The sequence below is a fragment of the Pipistrellus hanaki genome (genome assembly GCF_964339955.1).
Source record: "Pipistrellus hanaki genome assembly, chromosome: 4".
NCBI lineage: Eukaryota > Metazoa > Chordata > Mammalia > Chiroptera > Vespertilionidae > Pipistrellus > Pipistrellus hanaki.
This window is the reverse complement of record NC_140506.1, coordinates 14331415-14357387: the sequence shown is the minus strand read 5'-3', so window position 1 is coordinate 14357387 and position 25973 is coordinate 14331415. Positions and strand designations below refer to the sequence as shown.

The window sequence follows — 25973 nt, the reverse complement described above, 5'->3', positions numbered from 1 at the left end:
AAACCAGAATAACATGGGAAGTAACATGATGGTGGTTGAGTGCCAATCTTCCAAATAAGTGATGGTCTGTGCTCCTGGGAAGTGGCAGTGCACAGACTGAGATGGAAGGGACACAGGGGCAGTTTCACAAAGTGGCTGCTCTCTGATTCGTTTAAAATGGTATGAAAAGAGAGAGGGAGAGCTGAAACAGATTTGGCTCAGTGGATAGAGCATCGATCGGCCTGCAGACTGAAAGGTCCCAGGTTCAATTCCAGTCAAGGGCATATACCTTGGTTGCGGACACAACCCCAGTGGGGGGTGTGCAGGAGGCAGCTGGTTGATGTTTCTCTCTCATCGATGTTTCTATCTCTCTATCTCTCTCCCTTCCTCTCTGTAAAAAATCAATAAAATATATATTTTTTTAAAAAAAGAAAAAGAAAAGAGAGAGGGAGGAAGAGACAGAAAGAGGGGGCAAAGAGAGAGAAAGGGAGAGAAAGAGAGCCACCTATTTAGTTTCCCTGAGGGAGATGGGGCTCAACTGCTTGGAGTAGAAAAAGCCAGCACTTAGCTGGTGCCTCCTGGTCCCTGGCCTTGGGAGGAATTGCTCACGAGGTCTGAGAAAGTGACAACTTCAAGTGGAGGGCTATGTAATTTCTTAATCTTGCGTTTGCTTATTTTAATCTCCAGTTGACACATCTTATTTGCTTTGTCATGCTTCTAATGCTGTGTTTGTGCAGAGACACATACCTGTTTTTATTTTGTTCTCTGTCTGCATACACACACACACACACACACACACACACACACACATACACACACACACACACACACACACGGAAGAAGAACATATTATGTGTCCACAGGATTAAAAGAAATTCTAACACATTGTGCTAAGAAATGTTAAAATCTGTAACTGGATACTGACTGACCTTTCTAAGAAAAATTCGGCAGGACTTAACCATCAACAGATGTTCGCTACCAACAGAGAGCATGAGACCATTAGTCACTCGCAGAGAATGACAGCACTGTGAGGCTCCAGGCCAAAGCATATTTATAGGATATGGTAGAGGCAGCTGCTTGTCGTGGTTGCTAGGTGAAAACTTAGGTTATAACAAATCCCCCTTTTAAAAAGTTTGTCTACATGGGATGTTGACATAATTCACTTAATCAAAAATATTTCAATTTTCAATTCCTATAGATTAAAAATAAAACCAAATAGTGTAAAAGAATGTGCATTCTCTGGAGGTGGTATGACAGCGCTCTTCTAAACATCTTTGGAAATGATTATCACCATGTGAGTTCTTTGGGATATGAAACATCTAAAAAGTGACTAGCTCTGATCATCAGAGAGATGTAAATTCAAACAACAATGAGGTATACCTCTCACCTGTCAGAATGGCTACCATCAACAAATGACAAATGCTGGTGAGGATGTGGAGACCTAGGACCCTGAGGGTGGGAATGCAGAATGGTGCAGCCACTGTGGAAAACAGTATGGAGTTTCCTTAGGAAATTATATATGGAACTGCCATTTGACCCATTGATCCCACTTCTAGGAATATATCCTAAGAAACCCCAAACACCAGTCAGAAAGAATGTATGTTCCCCTATGTTTATAGCAGCACAATTTACAAAGCTAAGATCTGGAAATAGCCCAAGTGCCCATCAGTAGGTGAGCGGTGGAGAGAGAAAATACCATGTTTCCCTGAAAAATAAGACAGTGTCTTATATTAATTTTTTTCTCCCAAAGTTGCGCTAGGTCTTATTTTCAGGGGATGTCTTATCTTTACATGCGCTAGGTCTTATTTTCGAAGGATGTCTTATTTTCGGGGAAACACGGTAGGAATCTAACTGTTTGGTCCTTAGTCACACCTGGGAACCAAAGCTGCGTTTTAAATATTTGTTTCTGTAGCTCGGCATTTAAGGATTCTGTATTCCTTCCCATTTGACTGCTCTAATGTACTTTCTCACTCATCTTTGAAATGACCCCCATGTTCCCTCTGGAGGGGTCTTTCTGTGTCTCCTGTTTTGAGCAGCCTCAGTTCCATTTCCTACAGCCCTAATTCATTGTGCATTAGTTCTGTGACCTTGAGCCAGATGGCTAACGTATCTGGGCCTCAATTTCCTCATCTGTAAGACAGGAGTAACACATAGCACTTCCCTCCTGGGTTGGTTGTAAGGATGGAATGTGAGATTACATTTACAGCATAGAGAACAGTGCCTAGCCCCTGGTGTGAGCTACTATTCTTATTTCTTGCTGCCTGAAACCTCCTCAGCTTGAATTGTTAACCAATTGCCTCGACTTGAATTATTCACCCTATTTCCATTCTTCCATTCTACTAAAGAGTGTCACCTAAATAAAACTGTGATACTAATCTCAGTGTGTAATCTTCCTCCAGACCTCTTTTTAAATGCTTGCTTCTGCCTCCAGCTTGAAAATATGTGACACCACACTTCATTGATCCCATTGAAAATGTGCTGCAAATGCCAGAAACCAAGCTGAAACCAACTCAAGGCCCAAGGGAGACTGGGCTCCCTCAGAGGGGTATCTGTGCCTGGCTCTGCCTCTCAGGGCTGTCAGCACCCCAGAGCTCCAACTAGACCATGAGGATTCACTCATATTCTCTGTCCCTCACTCACACACTGCTTCCTTTTCTCCCTTCCCCATCCACCACAGCGCACCTGTCTCTTGTTGGCAATTGTCTCCGCAAACCTAAAGCTTAAGAAATATGTGAAAGGACTTGAGCTTTGATATATTAAAAACTCTAAATTTTTGCTTTCAAAAATAACTTTCCGCAATAAAAATGCTTTTTGAATTTTAGGTTTACTAGCATATTCAAAAAAGATGTTCGAGTCTGTGAAATGTACAATAATGAAAAGATGGCATCTTATCTTTAACAGGTTCTCCTCCCATACTCAATTCCCAACTAAGTTTTTTTTTAAATTTTTTCTTCAATAGCCCTAATTAAATGTCATTTTATAAAGGTGTGCTTCATGTGTAATGAAAAAAAGGGAGGAAGTGGGGAGAGAAGTGAGGAGGGGAAGAGAGAGAAGGGAAGGGAGAGGGAGAGGGAGAGGGGAGAGAGGGAAAGAGGGAAAGAGAGAAAGAGGGAGAGGGAGAGGGAGAGAGACAGGGAGGGGGGGATCAGTTTGACTTACTGGTTGGAGAGGGTGTCTTAGCCATCCATCTTTCCTGTTCCTTGACCTGTATACAGGAATGATGACTAACAGTCATCAACTGCCTTCAATGCATGTTTATTGAAATGAATGGAAGGAAAATGGTACTGACAGACATCATTTGTTCTATGCCAAGATCCATTTATTTCTGCATTATTTTTGAAGAGCTCAAAGGCACTGGGGGAGAAAGAGGTGAAACAGGTTGCTAACAGGTGTTCTCTTTTACAAATTAGTCTATTTTTAAAGAGCAGAGGAGTGTCGCATTTATTAGCCTTATAGCACCCCCTAATGGAGGATACTGTGTGCTGCATCCTGAAACTAAAGTGCATTGGAATTAATTTCATGTCACCCATTAAACTGTACAAAGACTAACTTGTCTTTTTTAAAAAAATGTATATTTTATTGATTTTGTACAGAGAGGAAGGGAGAGAGATAGAGAGTTAGAAACATCGATGAGAGAGAGTCATCGATCAGTTGCCTCTTGCACACCCCCTACTGAGGATATGCCCGCAACCAAGGTACATGCCCTTGACCAGAATGGAACCCGGGTCCCTTCAGTCCCCAAGCCGACGCTCTATCCATTGAGCTAAACCGGTTTTGGCCTAACTTGTCTTTTAAAAATAAAATTTAAACCATGTTTTTGTTAAGTGCATTTCTAAAGAAAAGAGGCACACAGTAATTTAAAGAGTAAGCATGAAAGAAAATGAAATCCTTCAGATCCCAGTTAGCTATTAATATTTGGATCATACCACGTGAGCTATTTGAATCATACCAAACTTACCACTCTTTATTCCTGGGTCTGCCACTTCAAGTCTGTTTGATCCTTTTGGAGCTTGCTTTTAAGACTTGTTAGAACCAGAGCAGCATTTAGCCTAGGATTAATTATTCTCTGCAACTGAGGCAAAGCCCTTCTGAGGACTCGATATCCAGGAACTTGAGGTTTCCCAGTATGGTTGGTGGGATCCGGTGTCATTCTGGCCTCGTGTGAGCACAGGACTCTGATCCTGCTTGTCCTTTCTATGGCTGGTTCCTCGTCCGGGGTTCCTCACGGGTGGCCCTCAGCTGGAGACTCTAGGGGTCCTCTGATGGTCAGCATTCTTTCTGCAAGCTCTAGTTCCCCCACTCAGTCCTGCCAACTTAGGCCTCTTTGGTCTTCTCATTGGATTCTGTATTCTATCTCCTCAACTCAGGTAGTCACCAGGATCAATCCTTCCTGCTCCTCCGCCTAGAAACTCAAGGCAGTGAGCAGATATCACAGCACTCACTCCTCTCACAGGGATTGCTGACCTGCCTTGAGTAATGCCCAGTGTCTTAAAAAATCATATATTTTGTCTATTTTCCCCCTTCCAATTTTTTTGGTTGTTTCAAATGGGAGGGAAAATGGGATTTCTGAGCAAATTCTTGCCCCAAAGCAAATTTTCCTCTTGTCTTTATTTTTGAAATGGGAATTCTTCGTAACTTTCTTATGGAGTGTTTCTCACACGCACTCGTGAGAAACACCTGTCTCAGAAACACCTGGGACACTTATTAAAAATTCAGATTTCTTGTGGCTATGGGGGAGGTCTGGCTTCTCGCTCAGAACCACTTCAGCTGGACTCACCAAGATCTGCCCAAGATCTGTTCCACCACACTCTCCGGAGTGAGGCCCAGATGGCTGCTGTTTAAACAGTGTCCCGGAGGCTCACAGTCAACTAAGAACTTTCTAGAATAGCAATTTTCAACCGGTGTGCCTTGGCACACTGATATGCTGCAAGAATTTGTAAAATGTACAATATCTGACATCTTTCCCGTTAGATTGTCAAATAAAAAAATGATGTAGCCAACACAACAATAACCATCTGGTGTGAATGAATAAAAATTGTACCTAGTTTTTTGTCAGATTGGCAAAAAATATTTTTTCTGGTCTGTCACAGAATTTTAGTAGTCTATGTGTGCCATGAGATAAAAAAGGTTGGGAGGATTATTTAGGCTGGACCACCTAATGTATGTACCTAAGTGTGTTCTAACAGGAACATGGAGGCAGAGAGAAAGGGTTAAAGTCTGTGATAAGATGAACGATGAGGCTGCTTGTCTGAGGAACCATCCTCCTAATTTCTATTCCCTTAGAGCAGTGTTTCCCAAACTTCTCTCATGATGAGAATCACCTGGTGGAGTTGTTAAAATACAGATTCCTGAATCCCTAAGAAGTGCTAAACTAGAATTTTTTGGAATATATAGGTAAAATTGTATACTTAACTAGTGCCCATGGTCGGCAAACTATGGCTCGCGAGCCACATGCGGCTCGTTGGCCCCTTGAGTGTGGCTCTTCCACAAAATACCACAGTCTGGGCGAGTCTATTTTGAAGAAGTGGCATTAGAAGAAGTTAAGTTTAAAGAATTTGGCTCTCAAAAGAAATTTTTATCATTGTACTGTTGATATTTGGCTCCGTTGACTAACGAGTTTGCCGATTACTGCCTTAGAGTTTCTCAGGTGAAGCCATCAATTGATTCTTTGGCAAATAAATGCTTATCTTGACCACTCAGATTGTCTTTTGTCAAAAATCTGCCCTTTCATTTTGTTTTGTTTTTAAGAAGGAGAACATAGCTAAATGAATCTGCCAGGGCCATAGTTTTGATACCTTTTTTAAATTGAAAGCACTACAGAGCTGCAATCCTTGGGGAAAAGCCCATTTGAAAGATGGTGTGGCTATGGGGGAGGTCTGGCTTCTCGCTCAGAACCACTTCAGCTGGACTCACCAAGCGTGGGGAAGGTTGGGGATGATGACCACTAGGGAGGCGCGCCCTCTCTCTCTCTCTCTCTCTCTCTCTCTCTCTCTCTCTCTCTCTCTCTCTCTCTCATTTTCTCATTTGAGCTAAACTGTCGACATATGCCAGCAGGGAGGCTCTCTTGAGGGGTCCTGATCTCTTAGCTGGCGTGTGTAGGAGATTTACTTAGTGACGGCATGAGTGAGAGAGAAAGCCGAAGGAAGCAAGCACCTGGGTGAGGGAGGAAAGAAGAATGCACAGAACAAAGGATGGACAGATGAACCAAAAAACCTTACTTCCCTTTGAAGTGCATGTTCTGGCAAGTGCATGTTCTCTTGGAAACTAAGGAGGGGAAATATAAACCCTGGATTATTAATACTGAAGCCATTAGCTTTCTCCACTAGATGACCTTCAGACATAGACGAGTTATACTCTTTGGTTAAGAACTTGGGAAAGCTTCACACTGTTTTTAAGGCTCCTTTTATGTTAGTTGGATCTTACGTTGCAGGTTGATCAGCGCCAAGCCAAGGATAATGTAAAAGATCTCTTCCCCAAGCATCATCCAGTATTCACAGGAGATCTTTTCTCTGGTCATGTGTTTTCCAGATAAGTCTCTCTAGGAAAACCTAGAATTTCATTATGCAGCCTCCCTCCCTCCTGCCCTCCTTCCCTCCTTCCCTTCTTCCCTCCTTCCCTCTTTCCCTCCTTCCCTCCCTCCCTCCTTCCCTCCCTATCTCTCTCTCTCCCCGTCTGTATTAAGTGCCAACCAGCCACCAAGCATGAATCTTAGTTTCCACTGAGTGTTTGCATTCTGCACACGAAGAGCTCTTGATTGCTTTTGGGTTAAAAACCTTCTTCTTCCTGACTCTAGAAAGGAATGAGGAGGAATATTGAATGCTCCTTCTCACTCTAAATTACAATATCAGGTTTCTTTAAAGGATGTTGTTGATTTTTTCATCCTTCGAAGAGGGTACATGTTTAAAGGAAATAGAACTGCATGGAAAGTTAGGAGTCTTGGCATCAGGTTGTGGCTCTGCCCCAAACTAGCTGGGGAAGCTTAGGTTTCACTTTCTGCATCTATAATAATAACGGAATTGGAAGAGTTGACATCAAATGTTCCACCTCATCCTATATTATATAACTATATTAAATACAGTATATGTTACGTACCTCCTTATAGTACCTACATTGAATTGTGGTGACATAGCGAATGGTAGACTATGTATAATGGAAGACTATAAAAATGTATATTCCAGTGGAATTCAGAATTAATCACTGGACAGCTTAAAACTATTAGGAAACTTCCAGAGGGTGAGTAGTCTGAGTTCATCTTTCATTTAGAGGAGTGTAGAGTAACATCTCTTCTATGCCCTTGAATTCAGATTTCCTTTTCGAATTATATGTATTTCCATTAAATTGTATTTAGCACCATTTATACATTTATTGTTATCTCAAACATTTACTACTCTTGGTTAGAAAATATTTTCAGCTTATACACAGTGAATTTCTCATTTCTGTTGCTCATATATAAATTAGAATTATTTACAGTTCTTACAGTAATATAAGTGTTAGTAACAATGGAATTTATTGTCCCAAAATACTGTTGCAGGAGGCTTTTTCTAAAGGGGAGAAATCCTATATAATAAAAAGACTAATATGCAACTAGATTGAACAATGGAAAGACTGGTTGCTATGATGCACACTGACCACTAGAGGGAAGATGCTCAACGCGGGAGCTTCCCCCCGGTGGTCAGCGTGCTCCCACAGTGAGAGCACCACTCAGCCAGAAGCTGGGCTCATAGATGGCGAGCACAGCAGCAGTGGCCGGAGCCTCTCTGGTCTCAGCAGCAGTCAGACATCCCCCAAGGGCTCTCGGACTATGAGAGGGTGTAGGCCAAGCTGAAGGACTCCCCCCCTCTCCCTCCTCCCCAGTGCATGAATTTAGTATAAATGTCTTCTTATGGCTGTGGGAAATATATGTTGAATATCCTCTTATCTCCTTCCCACCAAGTAATGGTCTCTGTAGACAGAGAAAGGAATAGTGCTACAGATATTTGGTTTTTGTTGGTTTGAAATAATAATGCTACACACACCGAATATAATGTAAGACACAGTGGGGGAACTTGATAACTTTTTATTGAATAAGGGAATAAGGTAATGGATAGATTGATACTAAGGTTTCTTCATATTCATTTGAAGTCCATTATGAAAATAGGTAAGATCTTTAAGAACAAAACAGAATTTTTAATTATTATACTAAACACCTTAAGTTTTATAAGGACTTTGCTATAACATTATCTCTATGCAGATAATATAGGTAATTTTAAGTATTTATTATTAGACTAGGCTCCTTTTCAATTTTAGGCCATTTACTTATTGGAGTAATAAAACTTGTATACAAATATGTTGTTTCTTCTGAGACATGAATCCTAAGGTGGTATTATCAGAAGGTTCCACAATCTATATAAAATACCATCTTTTAAAAAAGTTTTTTTCATGGCTCTCATCAGCAGAAATATTTTTACTTCACAAGTACATACACTGAGGCAAAACTTAAGTGACATTTATATTTTGACTATAGGATGTGAAGAGAGATATACTCATGTAAGAAAGTTATCAATATTAATAAAAGAGTAGTATATTAATTAGATCAGACATCCTTCCTGACAAAGCCAGGCCGGGGCAAAGCTGCCTGCCCATGGTCCCAAGCACCAGCACCTGTGGCTGCAGCCTAGGAGATGGAGAAAAGCCACCCACCCTGTGGTCCCAGGCTGGTCCTGGTTGCATGGGGCCTGCCAGGGGGAGGGAAGCCTGGGTCCCAGGTGAAGGGCTGAGGCAGAGGCAATTGGGCAATCTGGCAGGCAGGCAGAAGTGGTTAGGGGTGATTAGGCAGGCAGAGGTGGTTAGGGGCTATTAGGAAGGTAGGCAGAGGGGTTAGGTGTGATGAGGCAGGCAGGCAGGCTAGCAGTTAGGGGCCAGCAGTCCCAGATTACTAGAGGCATGTCAACTGCTGGTTTAGGCCAGATCCCTGTGTTCATCCCCTGAGGGGTCACAGATTGGAGAGGTACAAGCCTGGCTGAGAGACTCCCCTCCCATGCATGAATTTTGTTCACTGGGCCTCTAGTTCATTAAATAAAAAGCATGATTATACATTTAAATAACAACACAATTTTAAATAGAGGCCATATATGTACATGTGTATATATAGGTGTAGCTTTAAGAATAGTTAAGTTGATTCTCATGTATCCATGACCAAAGTTTAAGTGAGCAGTATACCTGAACCTAATATAATATTGTATGTCAACTGTAACTGAAAAATAAAATTCAAAAACACACATGATCAATACCCAGGAAGCTCCCCTGGGCCTTGCTCTGATTACATTCCCTGCTGATCCAGCTCCCTCATCCCATAACTCCTCTCTTGAATCTTGTTTTTTGTCCTTCCCTTGCTTAAACAATTTGTTAGCTTAGTGTGATAGTGTGATATTGAGCTTTACATAAATTAAATCATACTGTATATATATTTTGATTTTTTCTTTCAATATTATGATTTCAATATATATATAATTTTTTAGTCCAATATTAAAACAAGTTTTGACTTGTCTGATGGCTACTGTTGTTGAATCCAGAGTTCAGCCTCACCCTGATAACCTTGTAATCATAGCTCAGATGATACAGCTCTCTCATAATCCCTTTCTTCCACTAGGAACATGTGTTTAGTTTATGGCCGTAACCTTAGCTCTATAACAGTGCCTTCATCATGGGAGGCACTAATAGTTATTTATTAAATGAATGAATTTGAAGTTCCTAAGCAGTATTTGTTCAAACTGACCTACAGTGGTGCCTCGCATAAAGAACGCCTCGCACAGCGAACTTTGGACAGGTTTTTCATGAAACCATCGGCCAAAAAGCAGAAAATGGATGAAGATGTGCAAGATTCGGTAGACTCTACTTAGTCTGTCTTAAAATTAAAAAAATGTGTGTTTTTTTTTTAAAAAATTATGTTTTTAGATGTATCTAAATAAAAATAATAACAAAAAATTTATCTTTTTTTATGTCATCTTAGCATATTTTATGCTACAGAACAAATTATTTTTTTTAACATGTATTGTTATGGGAAAACGCGTTTCACATAACGAACCTTTCGCATAACAAACTTGCTCCTGGAACGAATTAAGTTCGTTGTGTGAGGCACCACTGTATTTTTGGATGAGTTGGGATTGCAAGAGTGTCATTGTAATTATAAGAGTGCCCTGTATTTGCTTGTGTTTCACTGAAGTTCCCGGGGTGGGGCAGGGAATGAGGGCAGGGACCCAGTGCATGCTTGGGTCATGCATTGCATTCAACAAATTCTATGATGAGGATCTGGAATATATGAGTTCCTGATGAGTTGAACAATTTTCTGTAGAGCTGACCGATTATAGTACATACTGAAAACGCACAGTTGGTGGTATTGATGATGATGGTGGTGGTGATGATGATGACCATAAGATTGTTGCCAGGGTTTCTTTTAAGGTACTGTGGCTTCCCCATCCTTAAGCTTTGAATTATTTTTAACAAGTCCCACAGGGCCCTGTATGACCCAGTCCACTTGCTATGTTCCCAGCTTCATGCAATGAATAGCACCTTTGCGTATGTTGTACATTGTTCTTTCTGGTACTCTCTGAGCCCTTGTGATAATCTCCTGCAAATCCAGATTTTCGTTTCAAGTGACCTCTTTAAAAAAAAAATAAAAAAAAAAAAATATATATATATATATATATATATATATATATATATATATATATATATATATATAATTGACTTTAGAGAGGGAGAGAGAGATAGAATGATGAGAGATCAATGACATCATTGATGAGGGAAAATCATTGATTTGCTGCCTCCTGCACAACCCCCACTGGGGATCGAGCTTACAACCTGGGCATGTGCCCTGACCAGGAATTGAGGACCAACCTCCACGCTCAAACACTGAGCCACAACCATTGGGCTCAAGTGACTTCTTCAGAGAAGATGTTGCAACGCCCCCACCCTGTACCTCTCCCTCACGGCCCCTTATTGTAACTGGGTGATTGTGTAGCTGGTGGTTTCATCTGTGTTTCTTCTCTTGGCAAATGAGCTTTGTTACGCAGATGTCTGGCTTGTTTACCTCTGCCCAGGGACTTTCCGGAGAGTGTTGCCAACAGTATGTGCTCAATAAATATTTGCTTCTGAAGCAATGAATGTTGAATTATTCAAAGTTCTGTTAATTTTTTTTTTGTTTGTTTTCTTCTCTCTTTAGCTGGGAAGTTATCAATTCCAAACCAGATGAAAGACCCAGGCTCAGCCACTGTATTGCAGAATCCTGGATGAATTTCAGCATATTTCTTCAAGAAATGTCTCTTTTCAAACAGCAGAGCCCTGGCAAGGCAAGTTTCCCAGTATGGGAGAATGACTGTTTGTGCTTTAAATGGTGCAATAAACCTAGAAACAAATGAGTTAACTTGTTTATCAGCTTGTAAGTGGTCTCCAGTTCAGAAGACGATCTACTAGCAACACGTCCCATAAGAGCTGGTATCAGGAAGGTTCAGAATCATTCATGTGTCAGCATTAGACAAACTTCAGCATCATAGTTTGAAATTGGATTGGTTTCCTATTTTTATACCTATTTATCTAGTTCCTTAACGAAATGAATGATGATTGGTCTTGCCATCCAGACCAAGAAGAAAAAAATGTTAAGAATTTCAGTTTATAGTAGTCAGCCTGGTTCTGAAGTCAAAGGGAGATGAAATGAACTCTTAGTCATTTGAAGGGTTTTTGGGAGATAATTGGGTCTCTCTTTTAATCTAAAAAGTGGAGTTTCTTATGTTACTTATTTTAAAACCTTGGCAAAAGAAATTATAGTGATTATATACATGGAATGAGTATTTTTAAAAGTAAGTTGAAAACCTATGAGAAGAGTCGTAAGCGGTCTGAAGGGATTACATGGAGAAGTGCACACGCCTGTGTTAATGTGTGCAGAGGCAGCTTCAGCTGTGATCCTGATAGCAAGGGTGAGGTGCAGAACCACCATGGGCCCTTTCCCTTCCAGTGTCATGTTCAGGTGGCTCCAACGCCCACCTGTAGTTGGAAGGAAGAGCCTAAGAATGTCGACATTTGCAATCCCTCTCATTGTACCATGTACAGGCACTCTCTTGACTTCAATGCCTAACTAAATAGTACAGCTACGCTGGGACACATTTTGAGCATATTAAAGTAGCAAGGTGGTATATGAATGGATTTTAAAGAATCACTGAAGGTGATTTTTAGAATAGATATCTATATAGAGATTGTGGGATTCATTTTTATGCCTATTTTACCAAAACTATTAAACATTTTTAGGAGATTCTGAACTTAAAGCTTCATTGGGACCCAAGTCATTTAGTTTAGGAGGATGGTCCTACAGATTTAGAGGATAATATGAAATCCCTTCCCCAAAGTGAATTCTAAATTTACTAATGCTCTTGACTCGTTTGTTCTTTAGAATTTTAAGGTTTTTCCTCTTCCATTTTACTACTAAAATGTCATATTCTTCAAGGGCCCCTGCTATTTCAGAAATAACTGTTAATTTAGTTCTGAAAGTTCATTAATTCTCCTTTTGACTTAATTAACCTTGTGCCAAAGAACAAGAAATCAAAGATAATCTGATTAGAAAACCTCCTTGCTCTTCCACTTAATCAGTTACGAATACTATATTCACATGTCTTTTAAAATTTCCTTAGTTTCACCGAAACTGGTTTGGCTCAGTGAAAAGAGCGTCGGCTTGCAGACTGAGAGGTCCCAGGTTCGATTCCGGTCAAAGGCATGTACATTGGTTGCGGGCACATCCCCAGTAGGGGGTGTGCAGGAGGCAGCTGGTCGATGTTCTTCTCTCATCGATGTTTCTAGCTCTCTATCCCTCTCCCTTCCTCTCTGAAAAAAAAAAAAAAAAAATCTGATGAACAATATTAACTGTTGAATATAATAGAATCAGAGGTATGGAAGATGTTTTATTTTTTAAATATATTTTTATTGATTTCAGAGAAGAAGGAAGAGGGAGATAGAGAAACATCAATGATGAGGGAGAATCATCGATCAGTTGCCTTCTGCACACCCCATACTGGGGATTGAGCTGGCAACCCCAGGCATGTACCCTCATTGGGAATCGAACCTATGACTTTCTGGTTCAAAGGTCAACACTCAAACATTGAGCCACACCAGTCGGGCAAGATAATTTATTTTTAAGATTAGAGTGTGGAAAATATGTGAGAAAAATTATGGAGTAATTTTTCTATCTTTATGTTTAAATTTCTAAAAACAACCAAGATTTTTTGGGGGGAGTTATGAGTTATGGAAGGGAAATAATCATGTTTCACTGTGGGAATTTCATTTCATTCACAGCTGGTTTCTAGGTGATGTAGAAGTGAATCAATTTGCTAAAGTTACGGAGGTTGATGATAATGGCCAGTAGAGTTATCCCAGCAGCTTATCAGCTGTGCAAATTCCTGTTATGTTTAGAGAAATGCCTCTAATTCCTGTAACATGTTTTGCTTATAGAAGTGGTTTGAACTTTCAGATTTAGCTCCTAAGCTGCTTTATATCCAGTGGGTGATCCTGAGTAAGAGAAGTTTCTGGAAGCATATAAATCTTCAGTTCTCTGGCATCTGGCAGTACTAAAAGCCACAGGCATGATTAATGGGAGACATTGTGCCCTGAGCCAGAAATTACCTTCTGGAACGTCAGAATGATTATTACCAAGTGTGAAAATGGAGTAAGGCTGGTTGAATGCTGTAGTCATTAGTTAGAACTAAGGGCAAAAGAACACTGAAAAGGCTTTACCATGTTTAATAGATGAGATATAGAAAAATAATTGTGTGTGTATCCTGCACTCTGAAATGTTCTGGTATTATGCATAACTGGCATGTGTTATTTCTCTGATTTCTAGTTTTGTCTCCTGGTCTGCAGTGTGTGCACATTTTTTATGATCTTGGGAAGTTACATTCCTGGGGTTATACTCAGCTACCTACTCTGTAAGTATAGCAGAACATTTGGCTAGTGTATATGGTGCACGTGGTATCATTTAACGGTCAACAAGACCATCCATAGTTTGGAAGAGGAGGGATGAGTTCTTAATTATAAAGAAAGTTGATTGTTCTTTAATTTCATCTGCCCAAAGTTTCTCCTTTTCCTCGAGATTTGTTTATATTTTAAAATTGGAAGAATAGTTGCCAAAAGGCAGGATTTTAAGTAATTAATGTTACTTTAAATTATGTCTTAAAGCTATAAATAAGTATACTCCCTACCCCCACAGACACACGAATACCTTTGCCCTTGTGCATGTTCTGTGGCTCAAAAAATAGTTAAACCACAATGAGATACCATTACACCAGAATGGCTAAAATTAAAAATGCTGATCATATCAAGCTTTAGCAAGGATATGGAGCAACTGGAATTCTCACATACTGTTGGTGGGTAAGTAGAATAGTACAACCACTTTGGATAACAAGTTTGGCAATTTCTTAAGAACTACTTTATATCCCATTTCATAGCTAGGTGTTTACCCAAGAAAAATGAAAGCATTTTTCCACAGAAAGACTCATGAATGAATGTTCATAGCAGTTATATATGTAGTAGCCAAAAATGAAACACAATTCATATGTGACCATCAATAGATGTATAGAAAAACAAATTGTGGTATGTCCATACAATGGGTTTTTATTCAGCATGAAAAACATCAATATGTGCAGCAATCTGGATAAATCTCAAAATAATTGAGTGGGAGTAGTCAGGTTTTTTTTTTTTTTAAAGAGTATATAATGTGTGATTTTATTTATGCACCATACAAACGAATTTTTAGTGATAAAGCTGACCAATGGTTGCCCGAGGGTGAGGTAGGAGAGGTCAGGGATAGGCAGGAGGAAAGGGTTAATAGACACATGTGGAAACTGGATGATAGTAGCTATGTTCACTTTCTTGATTGTGGTGATGGTTCCTTAGTTGTATGCCTGGCTCAAAACTTATCAAATTGTACACTTTAAATATGTGTAATTTACTGTACATCAATTATAATTTAAAAATGCTGCAAAAAATGTAAATTTCCTGCTTCTCCTGAAAAATCTGATTTAGTGATGCCACCCTTAGGTGGTGTGGGCATGCTCCACTTAATTCACCCTCATACTTGCCTATTTTTCTCACATCAGCTTTTAAAATTTTTACATACCACCTTGGCTGCTAGAGGTATTTGAGTTTGCATGTCCTATTTAAAAGATAAATAGGCACATTTCCTAACAACAACAAAGAAATAAACATCAGGGAAGGCAATACAACCTTCATTTTTTTTGTTTGTTTTCCCAATGCATACCACAGATGGCACATGGTCCGAGCTCAAATCCATTCTCCCAAATAGAATTCTTGTAGAGTGTTTGCCTCTCATCTGCCTTGTTCAGCAGGTAGAGGAGAAGAGAGCAGAGAAGGGGAGTCTGATATGGGCCAGGCATTATTCAGATGGGTTGTATTCGATTCATTTACCCTTCTCAACAGCCCTGAAATAACATTATCACAATATGTCTGAAAAGAGGCAAGTAGATAATAATTTTCCCATGGTGCAGTTGCATTTAATAAATAAGTAGAAATTTTTTAACCCAGGACTGTTAGCTGGAAAGCATGGAATCCTTGTATAAATTTTGAGGGTAAAGGATTGAAGGGAGGGAGTTGATCTGATTGTAAGTCTTTGAAAACAATGACTATAAACGTGTGTGTCAATGCGTATGTGTGTAGGAATGAATGTTGTTATTTCAGGGAGAAGAATTGAAATTATATACTTATTTCACAGAAGCATTTCCCTAAGGAAAAAAACAACAACATTCTGTTTGTCAGTAAGGGGAATTGAAATATTTTTGTGAAATACAAAGATGTAGCCTTTTGAAATGAAGATCATCTTACCCACACTCTCTTCCTTCTTATATTTCAGTACTGTGTGCATTTTTGTGTCCACTGTTTAAGTGTAATGATATGGGACAAAAACTATACAGCAAAATCAAGTCAGTTCTGCTGAAACTAGATTTTGGAATTGGAGAATATATTAACCAGAAAAAACGCGAGAGATCTGGTAGGTAAAGTTTGACTTTCAGATTCCACACATGAAATGAGACATCAGTGGGCTATTGATTATGAAATCACCTTCCGTACATTTCAGGGTTTTTGCCTTTTACAGCATATTATTACAGAAGCTCACTCCCCTCCCCAAAGTAACATAACCTTTCCTATTTAGTTAGATTTTTATTATCTTCTGAAACATACAATAAATGGACTTTCTAATTAAATTTCAGAGAGGGAGAAAATAATTCAACCCTTCCATATTTGCTATTTATGATTTACTTTCTTTAATTTGCTTTGTTTTGGGGTGAGCTATTGCAAATAAAAAATGACACAGGTAGGACTAAGAATGTGGGAACCATAGAAGAGGCATCAAAAGAATGGGAAGGGAAATAAAATACATAGAGGAAAAATCAGTGTCATCAATTTTCCCTTTTTAACTTGTCCTGTGACCTTATACATTCTCAAACTATAGCACGCATCACAACTGCCTTTTCATAAAAAGGCTTATTAAAGCAGAGATTGCTGGGCCAGCTGCAAGAGTTTCTGATTCAGTTGATCTAGGTAAGTGGTCAGCAAACTCATTAGTTAACAGAGCCAAATATCAACAGTACAAAGATTGAAATTTCTTTTGAGAGCCGAAAACCAACTTCTGCGCATGGGCCATGAAGTTTCAATCGCACTGTAGGTGCACGCCCCCATGTGGTATTTTGTGGAAGAGCCACACTCAAGGGGCCAAAGAGCAGCATGTGGCTCGTGAGCAGCAGTTTGCTGACCACTGATCTAGGGTAAGGCCTGAGAACTTGCATTTCTAACAAGTTCCCAGTAGTGCTGATGCTGCTGGTTCAGAGACCACACTGTGAGAACGCTGATATGGATCATTCCCCTTGGAAATCAGACCTCTGCAAATAAGTGAAGCTTGTTACGTGCAAACACTTAATTCCGTAGAAGCGTTGGAGAAAATGAGGAATGTGAGTAAGGAAATGTATTGGATAAAATACATCTGTATCTAAGTTGGCCAGGAAACTGAAAGCTCCCCAATTTTTTCTCAACAGAAGCAGACAAAGAAAAAAGTCACAAAGATGACAGTGAATTAGACTTTTCAGCTCTTTGTCCTAAGGTATTTTTTTTGTTTAGTTTTTCCATTTGTTCCTATGTAGTTTGACTGTAAATTGATTTAAAGCCAGAATGATTTTCCCAATCGACTCCTCCTATTTCTCTAAGATGATTGAACAATTCTGAAAGGAAAAATACTCACCTGGTTTTTATTAGTCTGACATTTTTGGTGGTAGTATGGAGTTTTCAAAAGATTTGCCACAGAAGTTTAGAATGTGCCACTGGTATTTATATTAACACAGATTAGCCTCACGGTGGCTGCCAAAGAGTTGTCTGTGTCCGACACAGACGTCTCCGAGGTCTCCTGGACTGACAATGGGACCTTCAACCTTTCAGAAGGATACACTCCACAGACAGACACTTCTGACGGTATGCTCACATTTCTCTCTCTCTTTTTTGTTTTTCTGAGTTCATGCAGAAATATTTAACTCTGTCTACTGCTGAATGGCTTACCAAAATGGGGTATATACCCTGTTTCCCCGAAAATAAGACAGTGTCTTATATTAATTTTTTCTCCCAAAGTTGCGCTAGGTCTTATTTTCAGGGGATGTCTTATCTTTCCATGCGCTCGGTCTTATTTTCGGAGGATGTCTTATTTTCAGGGAAACACGGTATCTATACAATGGCCTGTCATGTGGCTATTGAAATGAAGTATTAATACTTGCTACAACATGGATGAACCGTGAACACTTTAGGCAAAATGAAAGAAGCCAGACTCACAAGGCTAGATATATTGAATAAATCCATTTATGTGACAAAACCATATAAATGGATAGTAGATATGTGGCTAATACAGGGCTTGGGGAAGAGGGAATGGTGAGTGGAATCATATGGATTTCTTTCTTCTTGTTTTTTTGTTTTTGTTTTGTTTTGTTTTTGTATGAGTTTCTTTTGGGATTCATGAAAATGTTTTAGCATTAGATAGTGGTGATGGTTGTACAGCTTTGTGAATATATTAAAAACCACTGCGTTGTACACTTTAAAGGGTAATTTGGTAATATCTGAATTATATGTCAAAAGCTATTATTTTTTGAGTATGAGAAACAAATCTAAAGCTAGTGTTCAAAATCTGCTTTTATTTAGAAAACATATAAACATTGACAGTGAACAAAATGAACTTCTCCAATGTCTGGTGACCTTGTTCATAGTGGTAATGGGAGGAGGGGAAGAGAAAAACCAATCCCACATACCTGAGGCTGGCCTCATTCACAGGGGCTGAGCATGGAGGCCCCGTCCCCCACATCCAAAGCTGACTCCCAGGTTACTCTTCAAAGTCAGTTTTAAAATAAACAACATTTGCTTTCAAATGTACCAAATTTTACAAGTGTTCCTACATGTATTCAGGACACTGTTTTGGTTAAAATGGTATGAACTATTTTGAAAATATATTTTTTTCATTGATTTTTTTAGAGATAGAAGAAGGGAGAGGGAGAGAGAAACATCTGTGTGAGAGTGAAACATGGATCAGCAGCCTCCTGCACTCCCCCTATCAGGGATCAAGCCTGCAGCTATTTTTATGTAAAGCCACATGTTTCCATATGCTCTGAGGTGGAATGTGGAATAGAAGGAGCAATAGCTTCTTCTAATTAATTGATTTAAAACAAACACAGGCTACAGATACTCTGGTCTTCCTGGATGAAAATGCTGAGGCTGGGTAATATTCCGCATCTGCTATACCAGATACCATGCAAACTCCAATTGAAGTTTTTCTTATTCTGTGATCATACATATCCACAATGGCTTATGCTAATTTCCTCCCCAGGGGCAGGATGAAATATTTGGTTATGGTGAACGTTTAAATTTAAATTTTAGTCAAAGCCTCAAGCTAATGCTAGGTCGAATAGTAAGTGATTATGTCCACTGCTTTGTGCTTATGAGGCAAGTTAAAAACATGGGGGAGATGTGTAGTATTTGTGTACTTGTGGAGAGATGGTGCCCCAGATTTGGGAGGGGTCCGATATGTGTGGTTAAGTTTACTTAAACTGAACCAGGTGGCTAGATGAAGGCCAAGGTTGCCCAGAGGGTTCAGATTAAAATCAGTGTCTTTTAGACAGCTCTCTCATTTCAAATTTATCACGGTGCTTAAGCATGAACTTCTGTTGTACCTTTCGCAGATCTTGACCGACCTGGTGAGGAAGTTTTCTCTCGAGGCCTTTCAGATTTTCCATCTCTAGAAAATGGCATGGGAACAAACGATGAAGATGAATTAAGCCTCGGCTTGCCCGCGGAGCTCAAGGGGAAAAAGGAGCAGTTGGACAGCGGTCTCAGACGCAGCAAAGAGAGGCCGTCATCCGCTGGTCTCACCCTTCCTCTGAGCAGTGACCAAACCTTTCACCTGATGAGCAACCTGGCTGGGGACGTCATCACAGCTGCAGTGACTGCTGCCATCAAAGACCAGTTAGAGGGCGCGCAGCAAGCCCTTTCTCAGGCTGCGCCCAGCCCGGGAGAGGACACAGACACTGAAGAAGGTGATGACTTTGAACTCCTTGACCAGTCAGAGCTCGATCAAATTGAGAGTGAATTGGGACTTTCACAAGACCAGGAAGCAGAGGCACAGCAAACTAAGAAGTCTTCGGGCTTCCTTTCAAATCTACTCGGAGGCCATTAGTCTGGAATCGGCTTGTATGACAGAGCACAGATAACTACCAAAAAATTTCAAACAAGCAAAAAAAAAAAAAAAAAAAGGAAAAAAATGTTTTTGAACTGTGAGCTTTACTCATTGCTTTAGATCATTTTGTCTTATTTTCTCTTCTGCAGTGAATTAATTGGATATATATCAGCTGACACTGATAGATAGATTTATCTGATAGTTATTTTTATGTAATAAGCATGGAAATGGAAAAAAAAATGTATATACAATTGACCCTTGAACAAATGGGTTTGAACTGTGCAGGATTATGTCAATAAATACTATAAATGTATTTTCTCTTCCTTATGATTTTCTTAGATATTTTGTTTCTCTAGCCGACTTTCTTGTAAGAATACAGTATATAATACATAAACAAAACATGTTAATCAACTGTTTGTGCTATGAGTAAGGCATCTGATCAGGGTAGGCTATTAGTAGTTACATTTTGGGGCGAGTCAAAGATATACACAGATTTTTGACTGTGCAGTGGTCGGTGCCCCTAACACCTGCATTGTTCAAGGGTCAACTTGATGTGTGTGTATATGTATGCGTGTATGTGTGTGTATATATATATATATATATATATATATATATATATATATACACACACACACACACATATACATACATACTGTGTTTTCAGAGATGAATATTTGGGGTTATTTTTAGAGCAAAAAGAAAACATGAAATTATTGAGATACTTCCATAAGTACTCCTTACTTTTTCTTGCAATTTTCTCTGCAATTAATTTTTCAAGCATGCAAGAACAGTTTATTGTAATTCACTGAAACATTAATAACTAATTGGGAATACATGTTATATCAGCCCCCTTTGTTCCTAACATTGGGAAACATAAATATTTTTGGTGGGTTTTGTTCTAAAAAGATAAAAATTATCGAGGCATCTTTAGTTGAAGATTTGAAAGAAAATATCAAAATTAATTTCCTAGGAAAAAATCTTAAAATGTATTTAATTCCTTTGGATAGGCTGGTACATTTCCATTGTTATTTCTGCAGTTGTAGATTTAGGCTTACTTGAAAATGGCATGCTCCATTGACTGTCAGCTCTAGTCCCGCAATGGGTGGTATTAACCCATAGAAAGCAAGTACTTATAGATCAAGTATACCGCTGTAAACAGATATTGGGCTATGTTTTGTGGCTCAATTATCACATATTTGTAATAGAGATATCATGAGTGCAGAGCTGTTTTGCCTGCTCAGATCAAGGTTAAGCCCTCATCTTTGATATTGTGTCATGGGGAAAAAACCTTCTCTCAAAATCATGAAGCTAGTTCCTGGTCTGTTCTGTGAGTGATGTGGTCATAAGCAGTAGAGAAAAATAACTGTTTTTATAGTCTGCATAAATTCTCCTACAGGAGAAAAACTTGCTTGGCTTTAATATGTATTTATTTGCCAATGAAGTCTAAATGTTTAATGTTTCTCACTTGGAAGCTAGAATATGTTTTTCCATTATTTTAAACTTTTTTAAACCAAATTTGTTGGAGGTTTTTAAGAAAGGACTAAAGAACAGAAAATCAAGCTAATTGTGTTTTTTCGATGTAGCATTTAATAGTGTTGAGGGACCATGCCAGCAATACCAACAGTCCCTTCAATCTTCAATACTGCTGGCATTTCCACAAATGCACACAGACATCTGAGACCCTCAGAAAGGAAGGATAATCCAAGAATATAGGAAATCTGTGCTCCACCCCCCTTCATTTGATTTTCTAAAGGATAGGCTAATCATAAGTAATCTGACATTTTAATATAGCAGCTCTTATTTTTTTCCTTCTGAGATATTAAAATATCTAGACTGAATTTTGCCAAATGTGTAAGGGAGAGAAGTTACTGAAGACTTTGAATACCTGCTTTTTGTGAGTGACTCTGCTTATATGTCATTAGTGCCTCATGACTGTGTTTGATGTCCTTTATTGATACACAGTGAGCCTGTGCCTTCATTATCTTGCCCATTTTGGTACAAATGAAAACTTGGTGTTAGATCTATGAACTGTGTGTATGGGGGGGGGGGGGGAGAAATATACCTGAATTCTATTCAATAAGAGTTTCTAGACATGAAGAAAAATACAGTCACATATTTCCAGTGGCGACTAGGATTCACCCCCTCCCTTTAAAAAAAAAATGTATGTTTCTTCATTTAAAAAATATTTTTGGCCATAAAGTCAAAAAGTTTGAAAGTCATTTCAATTTCTTCATTGAGGGGGAAATAAGAAGTTAAATAATCCAAATAATTAAAGAATGTGTTACAATTCAGTGGACAAGCTTACACAAGAAGATAAACTCAGAGTTTATGGTATGAACAATGCACTAGAATCAAATGTTGTTAACTGTAAATCAAAAGGGTCTTTGGGATGGGGAGGGGATGAGGACAAGGGAGAGTAGAAAAAGGTGTTACCAGCACTATGGAGGAGACATGCCAGCTCTCTATCGGCAGTGGCTTTATCACCTCATATCTTCACTGTCTGCCTATGAACCTGGCACTTCAATGTGATTTGTTTGAGAATATGATCACAAATTTACACATACAATAATGGTACTCTTAATTCAAACTAACAGAGGGGTTTTGTTTTGTGTGTGTCTATGATTTTTTTGTTTGTTTGTCTTTTGGTGGGGGAACATTATAAATAAGCTTGTTTCTGATTTTAAGATATAGTAACAGTAAACCCTGTGGCTGATCTGGTACGGGGTGGGGGCACACTCTATATCCCTTACCATCAAGATTGATGCAGTCATTAAAATCTGAAGCATGGATTTATTTTTTAATTATAGAGGAGTTGTAGAAAAATGTTTTGCTCATTTCCAGTAGAAAATGTTGAGCAAAACAATGAGAATAATATATATTGATCATGCATATTGATCTGAAACAACAAAGCAGAGTCCAAGAAGGTCAAGTTTGCTTTGGAAGGTCAACCCAGCGTTAAAGTAGTGTTTATATTCTCATTCTGAAACACCTTTGCTTTTTCCTACCCTAAAAATCTTCAAAAGTGAATTTTTTAAAAATTGCCCCTCTCCAGCTTAGTAGTCTTTTAAGAAAAGAAACTTGTATAAGATTTTGCAATTGGCAAACATCCTCAACAGCTTTAGGCATCTCCCTCCAATATTTGAAATAAGAGCAACTTTCCTTTAAATAAGTGGCAAATGCCAACATACTACTGATTTTAGGTCAGAGGCAAGTCTACATTTAAGAAAAATATAATTTAGTTGATGTAGAGTTTACACTGCTCCAGCTATATTGGTTATAAGGTAGAAATTATTCTGAAAAAAGTTTAACTGTTGTCATAGATCATTTGCGATCATGATGGAATTAAAAAATCCCTGAACTATTTTTGTGTGCATTGTTCCTCCATTTCCACCAAAGCATTTCAGCTGGGATGGAATGTCAGAAGTAGGAGTTTGATTCTGATGTTAATATTATGGCCCTAATTCACAATGTCAAAGTCACATAACATCCCAAGACCACCACCTCAATTTCCCCAACATAAATTAGGAAGCTAATTTTTATTTTCTCATAGGGATGTTTTGAGAATGAATGGGAGGAAAAAAAACATTTGAAACACTTTCAGGGGATAAAAAAGCTGTATAAAACCAAGACAGTGATTCCCCCCCCCCCCCCCCCAGCCTGTGTTTCAAATAAACCATCTTTTTAAATATGAAAACAGTCAATAAGTACCTGCTTTTAAGAAAACTCTGTTTTTTTCCATGGGCCTACCACTTTATTGGCCTCATAACCCAATAAATGCTGTGGAATAAAGGATGAAAAGTTTTGCAAAAATGTCTATTATTTCAGCTGACTCTGGACTATGTGTGAGATTCTTCACTAATCATTTTTAATGGTTCTAACACTTACTGGCTGTGGGACTCTAGTCACCTAATAACTCTGTACTTGTTCCCTTTATCTATAAAATTAACATATAACACCCACCTCCTAATATAATATGAGATAAAGTGTCTTAAGACTGGGGTTGGAAAACTATGGCCTGTGGGCCAAAGCTGGCCTGCAACCTTTTTGTATGGAATACCAGGTAAGGCATTTTTTTAAAACATTTTTAAATAGTTTTTAAAAATCGGAAGAATATTTTATGACTTGAAAAATATGAAATTCAAAATTCAGCATTCATAAATTAAGTTTTATTAGAACATGCCACACTCATTCCTATACTGCCTATGGCGGCATTCATGCTTTCACAGAAAAGTTGAATAGTTGTGACAGAGCACATAGGGCTACAGAGCCTAAAATATTTACTATCTGGCCCTTTATAGGAAAAGTTTGCCAACCCTTGACCTAATACACAGAAAACAATGACACTTGGGATTGTGTGTAATTTCTGAAGAACCATTAAGAGTTTGTTTTTTGTTTTTTTCAGAAGAACAGGGTTAGATAAGTTGCTCAGTTACACAGCACATGCTTGCGTATAACTGGGGCACACAGCTCCCAGCCTGTGGCCCCTTGAACTGTGAGGATGTGGTGGGGGAGATTATTTACTGGAAGTCACAATACTTAACATTTTTTCTTATGACCACAGAATTTATAGAAATTGTAAACCACTTATTAAATGTTTTGTATTCTCTATTTGTTACCCCTGAAAGGTAACTTCAACCAACCCTAACTCCTTTACAGTTTTCCTATTGAAACCCAGCAGTATAGGAATGTGAAAAGTAGTAAACTGAAACTAGCAAATATTGTGATCACTACTATATCAATTGACTTGAAGGTGACCTTATTAACTTTTTTAATTACTGAAAATCAACATTACAACATCTAGCCTAGAAAGGAACCACTTGTCATGGTGCTGCCAAAGTTACAGTGTGCACCAGAACACCAGCACCTCGGTCATTGAGTGAACTAACTCAGGGGCTATGTCACAGTATCCAGAAGGACTTTTCAATATTTTCAAGTCTTAAAAAAAAATTTTTTTTGTCATAGGCAGGCTCAGTTTAAATTCTTCAGTAGGATGATTAATTGGTAATGCACCTTTTTAATAGTTTGTCAGCAGAGATTAGAAACATTAACATAGTACCTGGAAAATTTAACTCAAAGGTCCTTTAGTCCTTGGGCTTGCACTTACCGCAGAGCTATAGGCTGCAGACCTGCTCTTTTCTGGTATTTTTCTAGTCAATTCCAGCTTTTGCTGTTCTATTCCTGATGCCCATATAAACTGAGACACTTTTGCCTCCTGCTGTTTACCAATGAAAAATAAGCAAAAAATTCTATAGATTTTAACACTTTACCCAATGATAACTTTGTATCCTCTAGTCTTATTTTCCCTTCTTTCGCTGTATCCAATGCTTCACCTAAACATGACATATTCTAAATATGTCATTTATTTTCCTTCTTCCACAGTTTTTCTTCTTTTCCCACTTGCAGATGAAGTCCTCAATATTTCTACTTGCAGATCAAGTCCCCTCTTTCAGTACCCATCTGGAATGGGTCAACTCCTTAATGAAAACTTATCTGTTCTCCCTAATGGATGAACTTTCTCTATTCTAACGACCCCATTGCCTCTTTATATTTCATGTGCTTGACCCAATCTTTATGGTATTAGTTAATTGTGTTTTTACCATTCATAACAAATCCCAAAATGAAAGTAGGGCTGTCTTCTTTTAGAACTAGATGAATAGCATAAAGGATAGGTGATGTGATTTATAATAAAAAATATTCATGCCTAGCACATAGCTCCTAAAACCTTTGGAATTTCCAAAATGAAGAGAGCTATATAGGTGTCTTTTGTTATGTTAATGAGGCGACTTTTGGAAAGCACCTAGATATTCTAGCCAAGAGTGTAGGGCACCCCAAACTCCACAGGGACAAAACCTTCTATATTTGGAACCCTTCCAGACATGACTCATGTATCTCTTCATCTGGCTGTCCATTTGTATCCTTTACTGTCCTTTGTAATAAACTGGTAATCTAGTAAGTAAACTGGCTTCCTGAGTTGTGTGAACTGTTCTAACAAATTAATCAAACCTGAGAAGGGGGCCATGGGGAGCTGTGGGGTATGGTGGTATCTCCAAGTAGAGAGTGACCAGAGTGAGTTGAGATATAGGACACTCAGTTGGTGTTGGAGAATTGCTTGGTGGTATGGGGAAAAAAACACACACCAAAAAACCCCCCAAAAAAACAGTGGAGACAGGTAGAATGGGAGAAAGGTTATGAAAACCAGGCAAAGTAATTTTCATTTCTACCTAGGGGCAACAAATAACCATGCTTGAACAGAGGAATG

The 25973-nt window shown here is 38.8% G+C and overlaps 1 protein-coding gene across 4 annotated transcripts in view; it reads left to right on the top strand.

Moving 5' to 3' along the window:
- RETREG1 (reticulophagy regulator 1) overlaps positions 1-20027 on the top strand; it is a 97170-nt gene extending 77143 nt beyond the window's left edge. For all 4 annotated transcript variants that reach the window (XM_084881646.1, XM_084881645.1, XM_084881647.1 and 1 more), the window contains 6 exons: positions 11180-11306; positions 13841-13925; positions 15866-16003; positions 17046-17110; positions 17349-17475; positions 19221-20027. In XM_084881646.1, coding sequence (XP_084737772.1) covers positions 11180-11306; positions 13841-13925; positions 15866-16003; positions 17046-17110; positions 17349-17475; positions 19221-19714 — 1036 coding nt within the window. In that variant the 3' untranslated portion in view covers positions 19715-20027. The remainder of the gene's footprint in view (positions 1-11179; positions 11307-13840; positions 13926-15865; positions 16004-17045; positions 17111-17348; positions 17476-19220) is intronic.
- The last annotated feature ends 5946 nt before the right edge of the window (positions 20028-25973 follow it).